The 20,863-nt window shown below is 44.9% G+C and overlaps 1 protein-coding gene across 1 annotated transcript in view; it reads left to right on the top strand.

Moving 5' to 3' along the window:
- The window catches only part of GALNT17 (polypeptide N-acetylgalactosaminyltransferase 17), a 128,844-nt gene that overhangs the window by 92,480 nt on the left and 15,501 nt on the right, over positions 1-20,863 (top strand). Inside the window, exon 6 of the mRNA XM_035139012.2 lies at positions 11,287-11,404. Within this exon, the coding sequence (XP_034994903.1) occupies positions 11,287-11,404 (118 nt within the window). The remainder of the gene's footprint in view (positions 1-11,286; positions 11,405-20,863) is intronic.

Raw genomic sequence — 20,863 nt, 5'->3', positions numbered from 1 at the left:
TGTAGCCTGAGGAAAGGGAGTGGGGAAGATTTTGTGGCCATGGACACCTGGAAACTTGGAAATAACCCTGATTGGAGCACCTGCTGTAGGGCCTTAATCCTGCTAGATTATTATTTATTATTATTTTTTTACCCCCCAAAAAACAATTGAATTTGAGTGTTGGGCAGCCAACAGAAATAGCAAACCTGGATGTATGTTGCAGTAAGTATCCTGTGGGAGACCGCAAACATGTTAAGGATTGCCACATTTCTAGTTTTGTGGAGGCCTTGGCTTTAAACCATATGGAAGATAATTGTGTGGCTTGGCTGAACTGGATTGCATTGACTCAAAATATATGTCATGTTGCTAGGTTGTCAGTTTTGGTTTCTTTCAGTTTCTTAAGTTCAGTTGTCATCTGTTTGAGATTTTTTAAAAAAGTCCTCATGAAGGTTCTTAAGCATTTCAGTGCCAATTTCTCCGAATATACACATTTGTATGCAATTTTGCCTAGCGTACATGGCTTTTTAAAAAAGCAGTTTCCCCTAAAATAATGCAAGTTTGTATGTTAATTTCACTATCATGTGCATTTTTATGGGCAGTTTACCTCAGTAGATGCTTTTTGTACATTTTGTGTTGCTGAAGAAGTGCACTGCGGAATTCAGAGAAGCGCAAATTTTGAAGAAGGATGGTGATCATTTGCTTTCATGAGTCAATTTTTTCACAAGCACAGGATGGCTGTGTTTCAGTTCTCATTGTTTCTAAAAGTGCAGATTGTGTAGGCTCACCTTTAAAGGCAAACTGAATAGAATTCCTCCTCCTTCCTTAGTAGGGATAATGATCCAGAATGATGGGAATTGTAGTTCAACAACATCTGAAGTGTGGGCTTCAGCCCCAATTCAGCTGTGGCCCCTCAGACACCTGCTTTTGCAATAATAATAATAATAATAATAATAATAATAATAATAATAAATAAATAAATAAATAATAATATCTTTATACTCCCGCCCATCTGGCTGGGTTTCCCCAGCCACTCTGGGCAGCTTCCAACAAAACATTAAAAGACAATAATTCATCAGATATTAAAAGCTTCCCTAAACAGGGCTGCCTTCAGATGTCTTCTCAAAATCGGATAGTTGTTAATTTCTTTGACATCTGATTGGAGGGTGTTCCACAGGGCGGGCACCACTACTGAGAAGGTCCTCTGTCTGGTTCCCTGTAACCTCACATCTCGCAGTGAGAGAAGTGCCAGAAGGCCTTTGGAGCTGGATCTCAGTGTTCGGGCTGAACGATGGGGGTGGAGATGCTCCTTCAGGTATACAGGACCGAGGCCTGAACATGTGAGCCACCCCATGGAAATACACCCTCAATGTTTTGCTCAGTTCCCCTTTGTGAAATAAGACCTTGGCAGCATACCTTGGAGGGTTGTTGAGGGAGCAAAATTGTTGCTTATGCCTGGTGTTTGGAGATGTGGCCGCTGGTGTGTTGTGGTTGCTAAAAAGAATGGTGACCCAACAGACATCTCTAGCTCTTTGAAGACCTCAGCAAAATCTACTTGTGGTCCCCACTTTCCATCTCTCTCTGCTTAGCCTGTGCAATCCATTTCACCACTTATATTCTGCAGGAATCTTTTGAAATTTGTTTGCATGAAAGAAACATGTTGCGTTGTAGCTGGGCTAAAGGAAGAGAGTGATTTGGAGAAATGTGGGTGTGTATGTGAAGAGGGGGGAAATGAGAGGAATAAGGTCCCAAATTGTAAATGTCCCGGGTACCCCTACACACATACACACATACAGTCATACCTCGGTTTAAGTATGCCTCGGTTTGAGTATTTTCAGTTTAAGTACTCCACGGACCGTCTGGAACGGATTAATCCACTTTCCATTACTTTCAATGGGAAAGTTCGCTTCAGGTTAAGTATGCTTCAGTTTAAGTACGGACTTCCGGAACCAATTACACTCATACCTCGGGTTAAGTACACTTCAGGTTGAGTACTCCGCGGACCCGTCTGGAACGGATTAATCCACTTTCCATTACTTTCAGTGGGAAAGATTGCTTCAGGTTAAGTACGTTTCAGGTTAAGTACAGACTTCCGGAACCAATTGTGTTTGTAAACCGAGGTACCACTGTACACACATCAACACCGCCCCCCCCCCAATCCTTCATCTGGTTTGTAATTCAACACAGAACTGTGAGATTCCAAAGATAAAAGGGCAACCTTCAGAAGATGGAACAACTTCCCCTTTGACAGCCTTTCAAAGCACCGCACTGTGTGCACAAATGCTGCTCCCACTTGCAGCTTTTTTTGGTGCCTGAGTCCTCGCAAGGCCTGCAGTCTGCTGGAACGTTGGTTGCCAGGGCTGACTGCAAACCCCACCACTTCAGACAGATTGGATGCTGCCTTGAGTTTGAGGTGCAGCAAAGTTAAATGTCTAAACTCTGACCTGCATCACGGTGGGAAACAAAAATATCTGTGACCAGAAATGCAAATGGCAGCATACTCCTGATGCTTTCACAAAGATTTTCCATTGGCTTCCCCCCCCCCTCTACTTTCCCTGAAAAGAAATTAAATATCTATCCACTAATGCCTTTGTTCTCCTCAGGCTTTGTCGTTCTGTATTAAGAATAGATATAGAAAAACCATCGTCAGGAATCAAGATAGGGTTCCATCGCCCCCACTTCAGAACGGCATTAGGCTCTGAGACGGCGGTGTGTGTGTGTTTCAGGGCAGCAATCTTGCACAGCTCCCCAAAATGAGTGTTTTGAGGTGCTGTGCCCCGCCATCACTTTTTGTGGGTGGATCTCACATGGGTCATGTGACTCACACAGGAGTGCAGCCCCGAAAGACAGTGTCCTGCTGTTGGGCCACTTTGTATTGGAAGGTATGAAACTGCCGCTGGAGGAGAGTTCCATGGTCAGGTTATTAACCTGGGGCGAGATGATCTAAGCATATGAAACCCAAACATGTCATAATTGCATTGGCTTCCGATAAATTTCCAGCTTCAATTTGAAGTGTCGGTTTTGGCCTATGAAGCCTAATACAGCTCACGACCCCAGGACCTCAAGGAGGCCGCCTATCTCCACTTGAACCTACTCCGGTCCTGCACTACTTCTCCTCCTCCTCCTCCTCCTCCTCCTCCTCCTCCTCCTCCTCCTCCTCCTCCCCCTCCTCCCCCTCCTCCTCCTCCTCCTCCTCCTCCTCCTCCTCCTTCTTCTTCTTCTTCTTCTTCTTCTTCTTCTTCTTCTTCTTCTTCTTCTTCTTCTTCTTCTTCTTCTTCTTCTTCTTCTTCTTCTTCATTTTTATTAAGTTTCACAATATTTATCCACAGAAAAGCATGATACAATTCCCAAATTCCCCAACCTCCCTCCCCATGACATCCCTCAGCTCCGTCTTCTGGTTCATTACATATTAACTTCTCCTGCTTGTTTTATTATATCTTAATAATGCTTTCTTTGAATTGAATATTATTCTGATCTTATCATTTTTATATTATAATTGTTTCCAAATTGCCTCATGCGCTTTGTTGTTTCCCAATTATTACATCTTAATATCTATATTTGTTTTGTTAATTGTAAGTGTTTAATAATCAAACCCTGCTAGTGAGTCCACTTCTTTACAATATTTCTGTAAATACAGCATAAATGGTTCTCAATCTTTTAAAAAGTCTCTATTGTTCTTATCTCTAAGTTTTCCTGTTAGTTTCGCCATTTCCGCACATTCCATCAGTTTTTCTTGCCATTCTTCTTTAGTTGATATCTTGACTTTCCATTTTGGGACTAGTAATATCTTAGCCACTGTTGTAGCATACATGAATAGTTTCTTCTGCTCCTTGTCCAAGGCCTTCTCACTGTGCCGTCAACAAGAGGATGGAAACACCAGAAGAGACCTTTTCAAAGGTGTCTCTTTGTAAACTGCTTAGAGACTATGATAGTTAAGCCATACTGTATATAAATTGTTTGAATAAATAATACAGTACTTGGTTTCAGAGTGGGTCACTTTTGTAAAAAAGGGGAAAAGGAAAAAGGTGTCCAATAGATGTAAATAATTAGAATCATCATCATCATCATTCTTTATTCGACCGTCTTTCAGCAAAGATACATTTCTCAGTACAAGATTAAAACATCTAAGACATCTAAAAAAAACACTAAAATAAAACATGGGCAGCACTAATAAATGCTATACAGATAAACCCACATCAATGCAGTCGATTTTAATTTTACGACGCTTCAGAGTTAGGATGAGAAATTTGGCCACCAAGGAAGCTGTTTTCCCAGTGGGATTATTCAACAAATATACAGCCTGACTTTCTCTGGATAGAGAGCTGAGCTGAGATAGGCATGGGGCTATGAGATATTTCCTTGAATCTACATAGAAAGGGCAACTCGGGAGGAAATGTTCGGTGGACTCTACCTCTCCCAAGGCAAAATAGCAAGTTCTCTGGTCATATGGAACTTCTCTGTACCTTCCCCATAATACCGCAGATTCGAGGACGTTCAATCTGGCCACAGTGAGGAGTCTACGGTATTCCACATAGTGGATTTCCACTAGATAAGGAGCTGGTGTAACCTGATAGATCTGCTCCCCCAGGAACATCCCTGGTTTCACAGGGACTATGTCCTCTTGTCTAGAAATATTGCCCAATCTCTGGGAGATCACAGCTCTAGCTTGGCTGTATGTCATAGACTCCAAGTAAAGGTGATTAATAATAATCTTTCCCAAGCCATGCCCGGTTCCCCCACACCTGACATTGTACATGGCCTCAGGTGTGGGTACAGGTGGAAGCATGGAATGCAATACCTCAAGGAATGCCTCTGGACCTTGTGATCATCACCTGAGACCCTTCTTTGTGTGTCTCCTCCATAAGAGGTCCAGAGGGCAGCCAACATTAGAGCAAGCATTTTCTGTGGTGGCTCCCCATTTGTGGAATGGCTAGGGAGGCTCGCCTGGCACCTTCGTCACATATCTTTAGGCGCCAAGTGAAAACTTTTTTCTAGGCCTTTTAATGCATTTGGGGGGTATTGGTTTACTTTTGTTTTATTCACAGGTAGGTAGCCGTGTTGGTCTGAGTCAAAGCAAAATAAAAAAATTCATTCAGTAGCACCTTAAAGACCAACTAAGTTTTTATTTTGGTATGAGCTTTCGTGTGTATGCACACTTCGTCAGATACACTGAAACAGAATCCACCAGATCCTTATGTATTTTGTTTTATTGATTTATTTTGTTTTATTGTGTATTTTGATTAGTCGTTTAGTCGTGTCCAACTCTTTGTGATCCCATGGACCAGAGCACGCCAGGCACTCCTGTCTTCCACTGCCTCCCGCAGTTTGGTCAAACTCATGTTCGTAGCTTCATGAACCCTTCATGGATCAATGCCTTGTCGTGGTGAAGGGGCTTGAATAACTCAGAGAAGCTATGAGCTACGCCATGCAGGGCCACCCAAGATGGACAGGTCATAGCCGAGAGTTTTGACTAAATGTGATCTACCTGGAGAGGGAACTGGCAAGCCACTCCAGTATCCCTGCCAAGAAAACTCCATGGACAATGACAACAGGCATATTGTGTATTTAGTGTTCCCATTTTATAGTTTTATGTTGTGAACCACCCTGTGATCTTCAGAGGAAGGGTGGTATACCAACTTTAATAATAATAATAATAATAATAATAATAATAATAATAATAATAATAATGCCAAAGAACAGCGGGGAGTCCCTTGGCAATGTCAAGGGATGCTTGCTGTCAATGCCAATAAGCTGACGGTTGGTGACAGCCGGCCTGCGGTGATGGGCTCTGCTATACAGCTCCCCACTGGGAACTTTGTAGCTCAGCTGATCCCAGCAGGCTTCCTCTGTGTGCCAAAGATTTGACGTTTTTCCAGCATCATTCTCCTGCTACATTGGCCCCTTTCCACTTGTCATATCCAAACTGTTCGCAGCCATCCGAGATTTATGTCTGAAAGGGGACCTGCATATATTCTCCCTCCTAAACTATCTGTTCCTTGAATTTCTCAATGTTCAGTTACTTAAGAAGAGGGAACATATTCCGCCTGTCATCTGCTATATATTTTCCAGCCCTTGAATCATTTCTCCCCATGTATATTAAAATATTCAGTTATTGATCTCTGCTTGCAGTTCCAAAATCTCGTAACACACACAACCTTTCTCAGGCTTCATTATCTGTAGGGAAGTCAGCAAAAAATCACTCTTGAGGGAATGTAGAGGGCTTACAAGGTGGCATAAATGTTTTTGGCACAGGCAGAGCTCATGTCAGCCCCTGGCATCCTTGGGCACCTGTCAAGGCCCCATGACTCTGGCAGGCCCCACTGCTGGAGCCTGTCCAGCCTCTCTTATTTTTGTCATCATTATTTTTTACAGCCTGGCGTTCAGAGTAATGTCAAGCAACTAGAATTAGACAATCCTTTAAATTATAATGCCACTGTCTTGGGCAATGTAGCAAATGTCGTGTGAGTAGACCCATCCACCTGGCTACTTCCTGGAGAACTTCCATTGCAGCTTAGTAGACCAAGCAGTGCCTAGTGTTATTGGAAGAGTTCCACCAAGGGCTGCTTTAGGTCAGTGGAACAACAGCAAGAACAACTTGTATCCCACCCATCAGACTGGGTTGCCCTAGCCACTCTGGTTTCCAACAGAGTATAAAAGAACACATGGGAACGCGGGTGGTGCTGTGGGTTAGACCACTGAGCCTAGGGCAGGCATCCCCAAACTGCAGCCTGTTTTGGCCTACAACTCCCATGATCCCTAGCTAACAGGACCAGTGGTCAGGGATGATGGGAATTATAGTCCAAAACATCTGGATGGCCGAAGTTTGGGGATGCCTGGCCTAGGGCTTGCTGATCAGAAGGTCGGCGGTTCGAATCCCTGCGACGGGATGAGCTCCCATTGCTTGGTCCCAGCTCCTGCCAACCTAGCAGTTCGAAAGCACCTCAAAGTGCAAGTAGATAAATAGGGACCGCTACAGTGGGAAGGTAAATGGCATTTCCGTGCACTGCTCTGGTTTGCCAGAAGTGGCTTTGTCATGCTGGCCACATGACCTGGAAGCTGTTCACCGGCTCCCTTGGCCAATAACGCGAGATGAGCGCCGCAACCCCAGAGTCGGTCACGACTGGACCTAATGGTCAGGGGTCCCTTTGCCTTTACCTTTATAAAAGAACACACAATACATCGGACACTAAAAACTTCCTGATACAGGACTGCCTTCAAATGTCTATGAAAGGTAGCCAAAAAGGTCTACTGGACACAAGCATTTTCTCTAAGTGGCCAGGGCAGTTTTGACCCCCTGCATATATGTTTTTAGGGGGCCAGGCCCCCTCAATATTCAGGGGATGTTGCACTCAGGCCCATCCAATCCTACTGGAGAATTGTCTTACAAGGTGAAGTGCCAACCAACATTTTTAGATGACCCTTGGGATCCCTTCCATTCTACAATTCTATAATTCTGTGACAGTCCCAAAGCCCCACTCTTTCTTGGTCCTCAGACACCCACATCCTCCCATTTTAACTTATGAAGACTGGTTTCTAGAGATATTTCTGTCAATCTCCTGTTCCCTGGCCAATCAGCTCTCTGCACCATTTAGCCAATTTCCAAACTGGAGGGTGTTCCATTTCTGGACTCCTCTTGCACCAATAAATACACCAGCATCATTTTAAAGCAGGTCTGAAAAGCTTTCAGGCCTTCAGCAGCAAGATTAGGCTTCTAAAACCTGTGCTTTATATATATAAAGGCTTGTTAAACTCCTGCAGAATTAAGGGTGGGAGATACACTTAATCTAACAGCTCTTTTATGGGATCTTCTCTGGTGTTTTTAATTTGCTTCTCAGATACCCAAGCTGTTAGTGAGAGTAGGAAGAAAAGTCCATTTGAAACAGATAATTAAGCCAGGTTATTGGTGCACAGCAAGGAGAATTTATGCACCCGGTCTATATTTGCACATTGGGAGACAGTATTCACTAAGGCTGTGCTCCAGAGCCTGCTTCAGCCCTTCTGATTGGCCTCCTAATTCAATTCAGATCTCTGGGAAGGGGTGCTCACCACAGACCCAATATCCAGAGCAATATTTGGAACACCAAACCATCAGTCTTCCCATTGACTTTCATTGGGAAACCAAATGGACCCTAACTCTGTGGCTTGTTTCACACATGTGCACAGAACCTGCTGATATAAAGGTTAAGGTTAAGGTACCCCTGACCGTTAGGTCCAGTCGTGGACGACTCTGGGGTTGCGGTGCTCATCTTGCTCTATAGGCCGAGGGAGCCAGCGTTTGTCCGCAGACAGCTTCCGGGTCATGTGGCCAGCATGACTAAGCCACTTCTGGCAAACCAGAGCAGCGTACAGAAACACTGTTTACCTTCCCGCTGGAGCGGTACCTATTTATCTACTTGCACTTTGATGTGCTTTTGAACTGCTAGGTTGGCAGGAGCTGGGACCAAACAACGGGAGCTCACCCCGTCGTGGGGATTCGAACCACCGGCCTTCTGATTGGCAAGCCCAAGGCTCTGTGGTTTAGACCACAGTGCCACCCGCGTCCCTACCTGCTGATATAGTAGCCCCCAAAGAAGGGATTAACCTTGCCAAATTCCAGATGCGTAGATGCAGGCGGTTCTGGGCTAGCTGCAATGAAAGCTTGTTCCCCAAAAAAAGTAGGTTTGCAATAGTAAACCGTAATTGTCTACTTTATAATAGCCTACTAGGTGGAAATGAAGAAATTAAAACAGCCTGGTCCTAGGACAGATGGTGTTTCTGGATGGCATTCATGCCTCTGAACTGGAACCTGCTTTGTGGATGAAATGATATAAATTGAATGTGAGTGGGGGGAGGATGGTCTCCCCAGCATAGCTTGCCTTCACCGTGCTGGTTCTGCACCCCTGATTCCTCTATCATAAAGATTGTTGGTACTGATAGAGTGGTGGTGTTGTGATAGAGGGGAAGGTTGTGTTTGTGCCCTGCTGGCAGGCTTCCTGGAAAACACGTGGCTGGTGACTAGGAATGCTGGGCTAGGGAGGTCTTTTGTCTGATCCTGTGGGGGCGATTCTGGTTTTGACCATTAGTGCCTACAATGGGGGAGGATCTTTATACCCCGTTGTGGTCTTCCTGGATCACATGATGACTATACTAGATGGTCTGAGCAAGAGGACAGTTCCAATAGTCAGAAATAATGATGCTATTAAGAGTGCATGCGTTTCTGTACATTGAGAGAATGGGAGGCTAAATCTCGTTCAGTAAAATGCTTTCATGGAATTGTAGGGTTGGAAGGGATCCCGAGGGTCTTCAATCCAGCTCTCTGCAATGCAGGCATCTCCACATGACAGATGGCCATCCCACCTCTGCTTAAAAACCTGCAATGAAGGAGAGTCCACCACCTGCCAAGGGAGTCCGTTCTGCTGTCGAACAGCTCTTCGTCTGTCATAATGTTTAGTCAGAATCACCTTTATTTCCACTTGAACCCACTGGTTCAGGTCCTACCTTCCAGAGCAGGAGAAAACAAGCTTGCTCCATCCATGTGATAGTCATTTAGATATTTGAAGATGGCTCTTATTGGGTGCACCAACTCGTAGGGGCAGAGGTTTCCCCCCCGGTTCCCTCAATATCTGCTGGCAGGGGGCCAGGCCCCCTCAATGTGGATGGGGGGCAAGAGGAGACTAAGTGCAGAGCTGAGCGTGGTGCAATTCAGTGGCTGGCTCCTCCTGAGCATGAAAGAGGAAGCTGTGCCGCACTGGGCTTCACCATGCCCGGTCTCCTCCTTACGATGCCATGTGTGCATTGTGCATATGACGTCACACAAACACACGTTGTCATGTGTGTGAAGCGCATGATGCGTACCGGGCCCCCTCAACCTTAGGTGCAAGACAGCACAAAAAGAAGTATGGATGAGCCCTTAGTGGACGCGGGTGGCACTGTGGGTTATACCACAGAGCCTAGGGCTTGCTGATCAAAAGGTCGGCAGTTCGATTCCCTATAACGGGGTGAGCTCCCGTTGCTCAGTCCCTGCTCCTGCCAACCTAGCAGTTCGAAAGCACGTCAAAGTGCAAGTAGATAAATAGGTACCGCTACAGCGGGAAGGTAAATGGCATTTCCGCGTGCTGCTGGTTTGCCAGAAGCGGCTTAGTCATGCTGGCCACATGACCCGGAAGCTGTACGCTGGCTCCCTCGGCCAATAACGCAAGAAGAGCGCTGCAACCGACCGAATGGTTAGGGGTTCCTTTACCTTTACCTATATATGTAAATGGTAATGGATTAATTAATAATAAAGAAGCAAATTTCTTTGGCTTGCACTTGTCAACCAAGAGCTTCATGGCTCAGTGGGAATCTAAACCCTGGTATCCCAGGTCCTAGTCCAGGCATCCCCAAACTGCGGCCCTCTAGATGTTTTGGACTACAACTCCCATGATCCCTAGCTAACAGGACCAGTGGTCAGGGATGAAGGGAATTGTAGTCCAAAACATCTGGAGGGCCGAAGTTTGGGGATGCCTGTCCTAGTCATACACTCTAACCACTATACCACACCTAACAACTCCCTTTTAGCCATACATCTTCCTCCCAAACAGAAAGCCCAGCTTACTTCTGCTTTCTGTTCCCCCACAACCAAGCCCCTTCCAAAGTCTTTGTTAACTTGTTCTCTTCTGGAAGCCAGTGGCTTTCGCCTTTGTCTTAATTCTTGCTCGTAATCAGGAATAATGGAGCTGTTAAGAGTCTGGCACCTCTAATGTTATTATCACTTTGAAAATTAATTGTTTCAGCTTATGGTAGTTATCGTGCTACAACTTAAATCAGTGAAATTGGATTCTTAAATAGCAAGCCACGAAGCACTGCAGTGTGTCTTGAAATCCAGCTTGAGTTGGCCATCCATCTCTGTGAGATTCCAGTCATTTCCATGGTCTTATTAGTGAAATCTGCAGAATAAAATAAATCTTGCTGTCTCTTAGAACAAGGGAAAAATACAAACTAGGAGTGGGGCTGGAGGAGTCAGCTCAGCCTCTCCAATAGAATTGTCCGTGTTGGTGTTTCAGTTTTGTTGGGTGAAAATTAAGGAAAATGCATTTGATTATAACAGATGCTGAATTAAATTTATACAATCACAGTATTATAGAGTTGGGAGGGACTCCAGGGGTCATCTAGTCCCTACACTCCCTCCCTCCAACTCTTTGATTCTATGAGTTGTATGAATCAACTGAACATGTGTTGCGATTGGATCATGAATGGAAAACTATGGTTTAGATTAAATGAACTTGAGTTTTCTAGGATTCCTTCACCAATATAATGAGAAGTTTTGTGTTTCTTTTCCACCTTCTCCCCTAGGACTCCCGCTATGATAGGCTGTTCTTTTGTGGTGAACCGGAAGTTCTTTGGAGAAATCGGACTTCTTGATCCAGGAATGGATGTTTATGGTGGAGAGAACATAGAGCTTGGAATAAAGGTCAGTGAGAAGCTTGCAATTAGATGATGAAAGTTGGGAGCCAGTAAGACTGAAATCCTTCTACTGCTTCCTCTCATGCCACCACTTTAGAAATATGATTTGTGACATATTACATGCCAGTTTTAGGATCTTTATTGCAAAAAAGTCGTAGTACATTTCACTCAATGGTTCTCAATAAGCTTCTCATTTCAGACCTAGGCTAAGTACACACTAACCCAGGCACCCCCAAACTTCGGCCCTCCAGATGTTTTGGACTACAATTCCCATCATCCCTGACCACTGGTCCTGTTAGCTAGGGATCATGGGAGTTGTAGGCCAAAATATCTGGAGGGCCGCAGTTTGGGGATGCCTGCACTAACCCATCTCTCTCTCTCTCTCTCTCTCTCTCTCTCTCTCTCTCTCTCTCTCTCTCTCTCTCTCTGTAAAAACGGCATGTGGGTGGGTGTCCACTTTTCACCAAAACCGCCTGACCGATTGCGCTCAAATTTTGACACAACATCACATGTGAATGTCCGAAGGACCTTAGAAAGACCTAAGACAGATGCCACACCTGCGCCACGTAAAACCCCCAAAACAACATCTTCCAGAACACACAACTCACCCAAAAGTGCATGCTGGGAAAAGAACCAGGTTGCAAACCAGCGCCCTCTAGCGGCGGCTACACTGGTACTACACCTATAGAATCTTCCCTCTCAACAGCACCTCAGCTGCCGTTTACATACTAGGCCGAAGCCTTTAAAGACTAGGCTGAATGGAGGTACTGACTTGCCTGGGTGGGGGTTGGGGGGAGGAGGGGACGGGATAGGTCAGGACACGGTGGGGCCAGTCACAGGGATGACCTTGGGGTGGGGGGAAGAGGGGGTGTGATACGTCATGGGACAGGACAGGTTGGGGGGAATCACAGGGGAAACCCAGGGGGTGGGGTGAGGAGGGGGCGGGATACGTCATGGATCGACACAGGGTAGTGGCAGTCACAGGGATTAGCCATGGCAACGCGTGGCAGGGCCAGCTAGTCTGCAACATAAAAATGTAGTTTTCCCTCAATCTGGAATCATTCATGCTCTTCCTCAACATGCTGCTTCCAATCTACATTGCTTATATATCCTGACCTTCACAAGGATGGGAATGGTGACTTGATACACATTTGAAAACCCTCCTCTTGGTTAGGTTACCCATGTATTTCCCTCCCTGTGCATTCTCCAAGTGAATAAAGAAGGAAGCGGTGATTACAGTCTTGTTCTAAGCCCCCCCCCCTCCACAACAACATTGTCAGGTGTGGATAAGCATACACCCCATTGCGGGGGACCACAAACATTAGTTTTCATCTGTTTTCAAATAGACACATTATGGGACAACGAGGAATCAATCTGCAACGAGCTTTTATTTTTGGAATCGAACCATTTTTTCAGGAAGGGCAAAGAATAAGCCATAGATTGAGATTGTGGGGACTACATAGCAAAATCAAGCCCTGAGTCTCTATTGATTCTAGAATAAAATGTCACATGTTTGCAGCCTACCAAAGCTGAAGAAATTCAGCCTAGGTTGAGAGGTTAGTCAAAGGGACAGAAGTTCAAGTGAAGGAGTTATCAAGGAGCAGGCAACATTAAATCTAGTGGCAATGGGGGCAGATCAGCTCTGACTGGGCTTGAGAGATGAACTATTTCCCCTAAATGTGTGCAGGGAGGGGGGGAGTCATTTTCTTCCAGCTCCAACTATGAGACAAATCAGACCCTCTGTGCACCCACTCATCTTGAGTTGCAGTTGGGAGATTAACATTTGGAAAGTTGCTTATGCAATCCAACAAATGTCTTTTTTTGGGTTAAATTTAGAATTGGCCACATGCAGAAGGCTTAAAACAATCAGCAAAAGTGCTGGAGTCATATCAACATGGAGATGCTAAGAGGAGAATTAATTTGTACCTGATAATTGCCTGAGAAACAAAGGCATATCTCATCTGCACTATATTTTTTAAAAAAAAAATGTCAAAGGATATAAATAGCTGATGAGTCTGCATGTGAATTTTCCATTATATCTGATGCACAAGCAGCCCTTTTGGATCCCACCCACCCACCAGAACAATGAATCTGGCTTATATTATATTCATGTAAAACCTTTTCGCTGGGGGCACTTGTAGTTACAATGATGCCCTGTTATCATTTTTATAATACAATGATGTGTCACTGAATTTATGACTTATGACTGGGTTGTACTTCGAATGGTGTCATGTTCAGAAATAGAAGCCGGGCACTTCTTTCACTCTGTGATGGTATTCAGCCCATCTGAAGCCCATGTGGCCTTACCGGCTTGGAACAGACAGACTCCCCAATTCTCATACCTAGAAACTACTTTATTCTGCTCTGGTCAGACCTCACCTGGAGTACTGTGTCCAGTTCTGGGCACCACAGTTCAAGAAGGATACTGACAAGCTGGAACGTGTCCAGAAGAGGGCAACCAAAATGGTCAAAGGCCTGGAAACAATGCCTTATGAGGAACGGTTTAGGGAGCTGGGTATGTTTAGCCTGGAGAAGAGAAGGTTAAGGGGTGATATGATAGCCATGTTCAAATATATAAAAGGATGTCATATGCAGGAGGGAGAAAGGTTGTTTTCTGCTGCTCCAGAGAAGCGGTACAGAGCAATGGATTCAAACTACAAGAAAGAAGATTCCACCTAAACATTAGGAAGAACTTCCTGACAGTAAGAGCTGTTCGACAGTGGAATTTGCAAAGAAGAGTTTGGATTTGATATCTCGCTTTATCACTACCCGAAGGAGACTCAAAGCGGCTAACATTCTCCTTTCCCTTCCTCCCCCACAACAAACACTCTGTGAGGTGAGTGAGGCTGAGAGACTTAAAAGAAGTGTGACTAGCCCAATGTTACCCAGCATCTGCATGTGGAGCTGCTACCAAGGAGTGTGGTGGAGTCTCCTTCTTTGGAGGTATTTAAGCAGAGGCTTGACAGGCATATGTCAAGAATGCTTTGATGGTGTTTCCTGCTTGGCAGGGGGTTGGACTGGATGGCCCTTGTGGTCTCTTCCAACTCTATGATTCTATTATTCTACTTACCCACACTGTCTCTGTCTTAGCAGGATTCAGGTTTCAGCTTATTGACCCTCATTCATTTCACTGCTGCATCCAGGCAGAGGTTCAACTTACGCACAGCCTCTCTTGACTCAGATTTAATGGAAAAGCACCATCGTGCTGATGACAATGTGCCCCCAAATCTCCTGGTGATTGTTCCCAACAGATTCATATGGAGGTCAAATAGCATTGGGGACAGAATCAGGTCTTACTGCACCCCAAAGCTAAGCTGCCAAGATGTCTCATGTAGTCCCCCAATACCAGTTATTGCAGGTAAGAGTGGAACCACTGTAAAACAGCGCAAAGGCAGTCCAGGGGGATCCCATGGTCAATAGCAGAGAGATCTGACAGCAGCTTAAGAGTTGCAGTCTCTGCCTCGAACACGGTCATTTTCCAGGGTGACCGGGACCAATTCCCTTCTGAACCCAAACTGGAAGGCTCCAGGTACCGTTTCCTCCAATGGTGCCTCCATGCAACTAGAGGGAGCCCTGGTTGATTAAGTGTCTCAGCCCCAGCTGAGAAAGGGTCAAGGTGAGTTAGGCAGATGTGTGAGTTCAGCAGCAGAGTCGCCAGGGCACCCCACTCTGCCCAGCAAAATCCTAAACTTTCAAGAACTAAAACAAAGAAACACGAAGGTAGGAAGCTTGGGGGCTTTCCAGTGTTTTGCATTATCTGCCATATGTATGATAGTCTCCTCATTGGGTATGACTAAAGTGCAGTGAGCTCCTGGCTCTCTGGGGACAAGTTTATTCCCTTGAGGCCAAGGTGGCAGATGTGGAAAAGGTAAGAAAGGTAGAGAGAGTGGTGGATGGTGCTTTTGGGGACATTATAGCTGTGTCCCACTCCCATGATGACATCTCCCCTGCTGATGGGGACAATTAAGGTATCTCAGAAGGAGACCATCACCTCGAGGAAGAGGGAAACATTCCCTTAGAAGGGACCCATTCCTTGAGGGATGAACATCTTTCCTCACATGCGGAGGATAGTACTACAGTGGGTGGGGGACTCCATTGTCACATCAGGGGGGAGGTAGAAAAAGGTAAGACAGGAAAATGCTGACTACTAGGGCTTGAATGTGTGGAGCAACTACTGCAGAATATTTGCCCTTCGTGCTCTGCAAAAGGATTAGAGCCTATATCAACTAAACAAATCTTGAATTGGTTCTAAGCTATTAGCTGTGTAGAGTCACTGGTCAGATTAATTATGTTTTGATAGAGACAATGTTCAAGAGGCAATCAGCATCTATTGGGGAGACCCTTGATGCCTGGAATTAGCATACAGGAATGATTAGAGATCTGAAAGCCTTCTCCGAGCAGACTTCCCTCCCTCCCTCCCTCCCTCTCTCTCTCTCTCTCTCTCTCTCTCTCTCTCTCTCTCTCTCTCTCTCCTTCTCTCCTTTTGTAACAGGACCTTTCCTTTCAAACAACTGCTCTCCATATCAATCCTTGAGCAGGTTAGAAAAGAGAGAATAAAGCGACCTTTATAGCTGACAGTGGAAATCGTACTAGTAATACTAAGAATATTCTGCTTGGAAGTAAAGTTTCAGATCTTCAAGGCAGATGGTGTCTCTTGCAAAGCATTTCTGAATACTGTACATCATTGCAATGTGGGTCAAACCCAAGCCAGGATGTATGTCTGCCAAATGTGGAGGTGTCCTGTGACAGTTTTGCCTTTTGGATTTTTGCACCTTTCAAAATGGGTGCTTAATTCTGACCTATAGAGAGGGATGTGAGAGGGCATCGTTTTCCGCCCTGCCCTGTATTTCTTGCCTGCAACACCTGCTTCTGTTCCACTGCAGTTCCTCTTCTTCCAGAACTACGTTATCTGCCCCATTACCTACCGTGGTGAAGCCATGAATATTGCATTGCTGTTACATAATTCCATGCCATTCATTTCAGCGCAAAGGAGGCAAAATGGAAGCAAAAGTAATCAATTGTGTGTTGTTTGTAGACTGGAAGCAGAAACAACAGCAAACACTGATCATTTGCACTGGGTTTAATTTCTGGTTTGGACGAGGGATGAATAAGCGGCAATTGCCCCTCCCATTTCTGTTTTTATCGGAAATTCTCTGGTATCCCTATCTGTAGTAGATACTTTGCACTCAATTTTATTATCATCTTTTAATTGCTTATCATTCCGTATTTAACAAATATCTGAATTCCAATAAAACCAATCTACTGTGCCCTATTACAGGGCTGCTGTTATGATCAATATATTCTTCAGGTGGCCATCATGACATCCATTTACAATGTATTTATTACTTCATAAAGTGAATCTAATTCATTCCAATATTTTTACTGTAGCAAAAATAAAATAAAATCAAAACATCGTTTTATTTCATTTCATCTGAGGAAATGGAGAATATTTAAATGGCCACTATAGACTGTCCATCTTCCAATTGCACAGAGTTACTAAAGCTTCTGAACAGCCTTTCTGATTCTTCTGTATATTTCAAGTGGTGATGGGCTTCTGCAGTCCCTGTACAAGTAAACCATGAGACTGGATTACTGCAAAGTGCTCTATTGTGCAAAATTAACATTCTCCCTTCCGCTACTGCAAAAATCATAGAACTGAAGAATTGGAAGGGACCCCGGGAGTCATCTAGTCCAATCCCTGCAATGCAGGAATCTCAGCTAAAGCATCCACGACAGATGTGTTTGTGCTGGTGGACACAGAATGTTAGATTCACCCCTCTGTTTGCATTTAGTGCTAGTCTGCTGTTTTGGGGGATAAAAAAAAATGCCAGGTGGATAAAATAAGGAAATATATACCTTATCTTACCAGATGAAATAGATTAATGAGATCCTGTGACCAAGTTGTATATAATATCAGCCATCAGCATGTTTCCTTTACATTCCTCACCACTGGTGTTTTGGTGTTTGAAAAGCTGCCTGTTTTGTCACAAAAATAACCAACACAACACTAGTACTCTATGTTTAAAGGTAAAGGTAAAGTACCCCTGACCATTAAGAACAGTTGCGAATGACTTTGGGGTTGCGACGCTCATCTCGCTTTACAGGCCAAGGGAGCCGGGGTTTGTCCGCAGACAGCTTCCGGGTCATGTGGCCAGCAATGACGAAGCCACTTCTGGCAAAACCAGAGCAGTGCACAGCAACGCCGTTTCCCTTCCCGCCGGAGCGGTACCTATTTATCTACTTGTACTTGACATGCTTTTTAACTGCTAGGTTGGCAGGAGCTGGGACAGAGCAACGGGAACTCACTCCATCATGGGAATTCGAACCCCCGACCTTCCGATTGGCAAGCCCTAGGCTCAGTGGTTTAGATCTCAGTGTCACCTGCGTCCTTTTGCCCTACAACCACCCTCCAAATTAAAAAGTTGCATCATCCTTGCCCAAAGTTTGCATTCTTGCAAAACCAAAAACCAGAACAGCAACAACCCACACTTCTTTAAAGGTTCTTCTTCTTCAAGAACAAGTCACTCTTGGCACGGCAGCATAATATAAATATTCCATATGAAGTGCTGGAATAGAAAAGTTAATCCCCCTCCCCACAACAAAATAATTGAAACCATTCCTCGCCCCAGATCTTGGCTGCTTTCTGACATAGTTCTCCTCCCTGGCAATTCTTCAAAGTTCCATGAACTTTAGTTGATTTCCAAGAGACTTCAGTTTCTGCCAGCTGACAGACACATTTTATGCTCAGAGCTGTTATCCCATCAATTCCTGACATTTAGGCATGAGATCCATTGCTTCTTTAGCAAAACAGCACCACAGTCAAATCTTCTGTGGTAAGGGGAGATAAAGCAGTGAAGACTTAGTGCAAAGCACTGATTGATACTGGCAGGCTAATGCATTGAAAGCTGTTTGATTTATTGAATTTTACTTGAATAAAAATTAGGGTTTTGTAAAATGTAACATTAAGGGCTTACTGCTTGTCAGTGATCCTGTCTTTGCGATTGGCCTGAAGTTTGGAAAGGGGCATTGCTTTTCTTCTTAGAGGAGTCCTCTGATAGTAAGGACTTGTCCATACTTTTGCTTCTTCCAGGCCTAGAAAGAAGGGGGGTCTGAGCAGTTTTCTCCTTGTCCTGGACTTTCCAGGCACAGGTTCAAGCAGTTGTACGTTTCCCCCTCCACTTTTACCTCTAAGTCAGAACTATCGGCAATCCGTGAAAAACCTGATTACAGCTTGCTCCAATTTGGCACTAAAGCATTGGTTTCCCCCAGGAAAAAGCAGCAGGGCAAATAGAAGTGGATGAGTGTTGAAGGTGAAGATTTACTGGGATTCCTCAGTTGTTGTTCCACACACCTACGTACAAGGAGTGTGATCTCATAGTAGCTCAGTGGTTGGCTGCACTGATTGTCAGTGGCTCTATGGAGATCCAGGCAAAGTTCACCCCAACTTGACCTACAGGTAGGGATGCAAGAAGGCATCGTTTTCCATTCTTCCCTGGATTAGTCACATGCACCGCTATTTCCACTCTGATGCAGTTCATCTGCTTGTGCGTGCTTTGGCGGGGGGGGGGTTCCCTGAGAGTCCCCTCCCCACCCAAATAGCTTTCTGAACTTCTGAAAACCTTGGGAATAACCCTGAGTCTGCTGATTTCTCTCCTGGGAAGACTTGGTGTCACTATAGCTGCATAAGCAGCAACACTGATAGCCTGGATAACAGAAAGACAGGAGCATGGGAAACTGTCTTATACTGGGTCAGACCCCTGGTCCATCTGGCTCAGTATTACCCACACTGTCTGGCAGTGGGTCTCCAGGGGATTGAACCTGGGACCTTTGTCATGCAAGACAGATGCTCTACCGCTGAGCTACAGCTCTTCCCTTCATTTCTGTATGGAAAGAAGAAGAAGAAGAAGAAGAAGAAGAAGAAGAAGAAGAAGAAGAAGAAGAAGAAGAAGAAGAAGAAGAAGAAGAAGAAGAAGAAGAAGAAGAAGAAGAAGAAGAAGAAGAAGAAACAACCCAGGGAAGGAAGTTAGCAAGGGCACAGGGCATAGGCCAAAGTTTGTGGTCTGGTAATTGTCTATTGCAGGGTGAACTCAGAACCCACTATCTCCAATGCACTAGAAACCTATATACAATAAACGGGTTCTGCTGAGAATTCATTTGCAAGAATAGGCCACAATCCAGTTTAGAGGTTTCCTATTGAGTATAGTAAGTGTTGCATGGAGAGCTGGTGGATGCATGACTTTGTATCTTACAGTAGGGGTTCTGAACTTTTTTCAGGCCAAGGACTGTATTAACCATCTAGGCAAAGGGGTGGGGCCAGAGGCAATGTCATTTTCTGGTCCAGTCCTGGAACCTGCAGGGAATGCAGCCAGGTTGCTTGAAGGTTGCTGGACCATGGACAGCTCCAAGTGAGAAGCTTTCTCCTGCAAAGGTTGGGGGTAGATTGAAGCCTTCTAGGTATCTGTCTCCAGCCTATCTCCTCCAGGATCCAAACCCTTGAGGGGACTTCAGTGCCTTAAAGGGCCAACCATTATTTGCTCCATAGGCTCCCTTCTGGTGCTGCTAACCTTCTGATTCATGGTGAGAGGCACCTGGTTCTTCATGTTCAGGGAAAGATGTTCATGAGGACCCAGTTCTTGTCTAGTCACCTCAGGTCCATGGTCTCCTTCTCTTCCACTATCAGCTCTGAGCCCTGAACATGCCCTGGCTCCCCATTTGGTGCTCCTGTAGTCTCCATCTCTGTTTCCAGTTCAGTGCTGGACACTGAGGCCATGAAAGGCAAAAGCAGACAAAGCAACAGGTGTAAGTTTTGCCTTTGAACAGTTGGCTAGTTTTTACATACATTCAGCAGGAAATAAATAGATTTTAGAACCAGTCTTGTAACACAAAAAAACATCCAAAAATGACATAACTGATAGCAAGGTGTGTGTGTAGGTGTGTGTGTGTGTGTGTGTGTGTGTGTGTGTGTGTGTGTGTGTAAGAAAACAGATCCAGCACAGTACAGAGAGAACTCCCGCCCTAGGTAATTCTGCTCACTGTAACCTCCTGTTATTTCAGTCATGTCTTGCTCGCAATTCCCTGTCCTTTTAATCATTTTTTTTCATCATGCTCAGCTTTAAATACCGCATTCACTCTCTCATCATCAGAGCTGATAGACTGACTAATAGATTGACACTGCCCTTTCTCTTGAAGCAGTAGGTGAACATGGGGTCTATAGAAAATTAGATTGGCTTTCAGGATCCTGGGATTTAAGGCTCCTTCTTTCCACTCGGTTAAGTGTGAGCAGAAATTGAGGTGCCATCTGCATTCGGGTGAACAGAAAAACCCAATTCCAACCCTCTAATTGAATTCTTACTTGTTAAGAGTACTTTCATTCAGCTGGAAATCATAGCTCTGCTTCCACTGCATGTTAAGGGCCTCTGGCCAGAGCTGGATAGGAGATTAATAGGTTAGGATAGGAGGTTTCATT

Source organism: Zootoca vivipara, chromosome 15, assembly GCF_963506605.1.
Source record: "Zootoca vivipara chromosome 15, rZooViv1.1, whole genome shotgun sequence".
In the NCBI taxonomy this organism is placed as follows: domain Eukaryota; kingdom Metazoa; phylum Chordata; class Lepidosauria; order Squamata; family Lacertidae; genus Zootoca; species Zootoca vivipara.
Note: the sequence above shows the minus strand (reverse complement) of the source record. Positions and strands in the feature narration are given on the sequence as shown.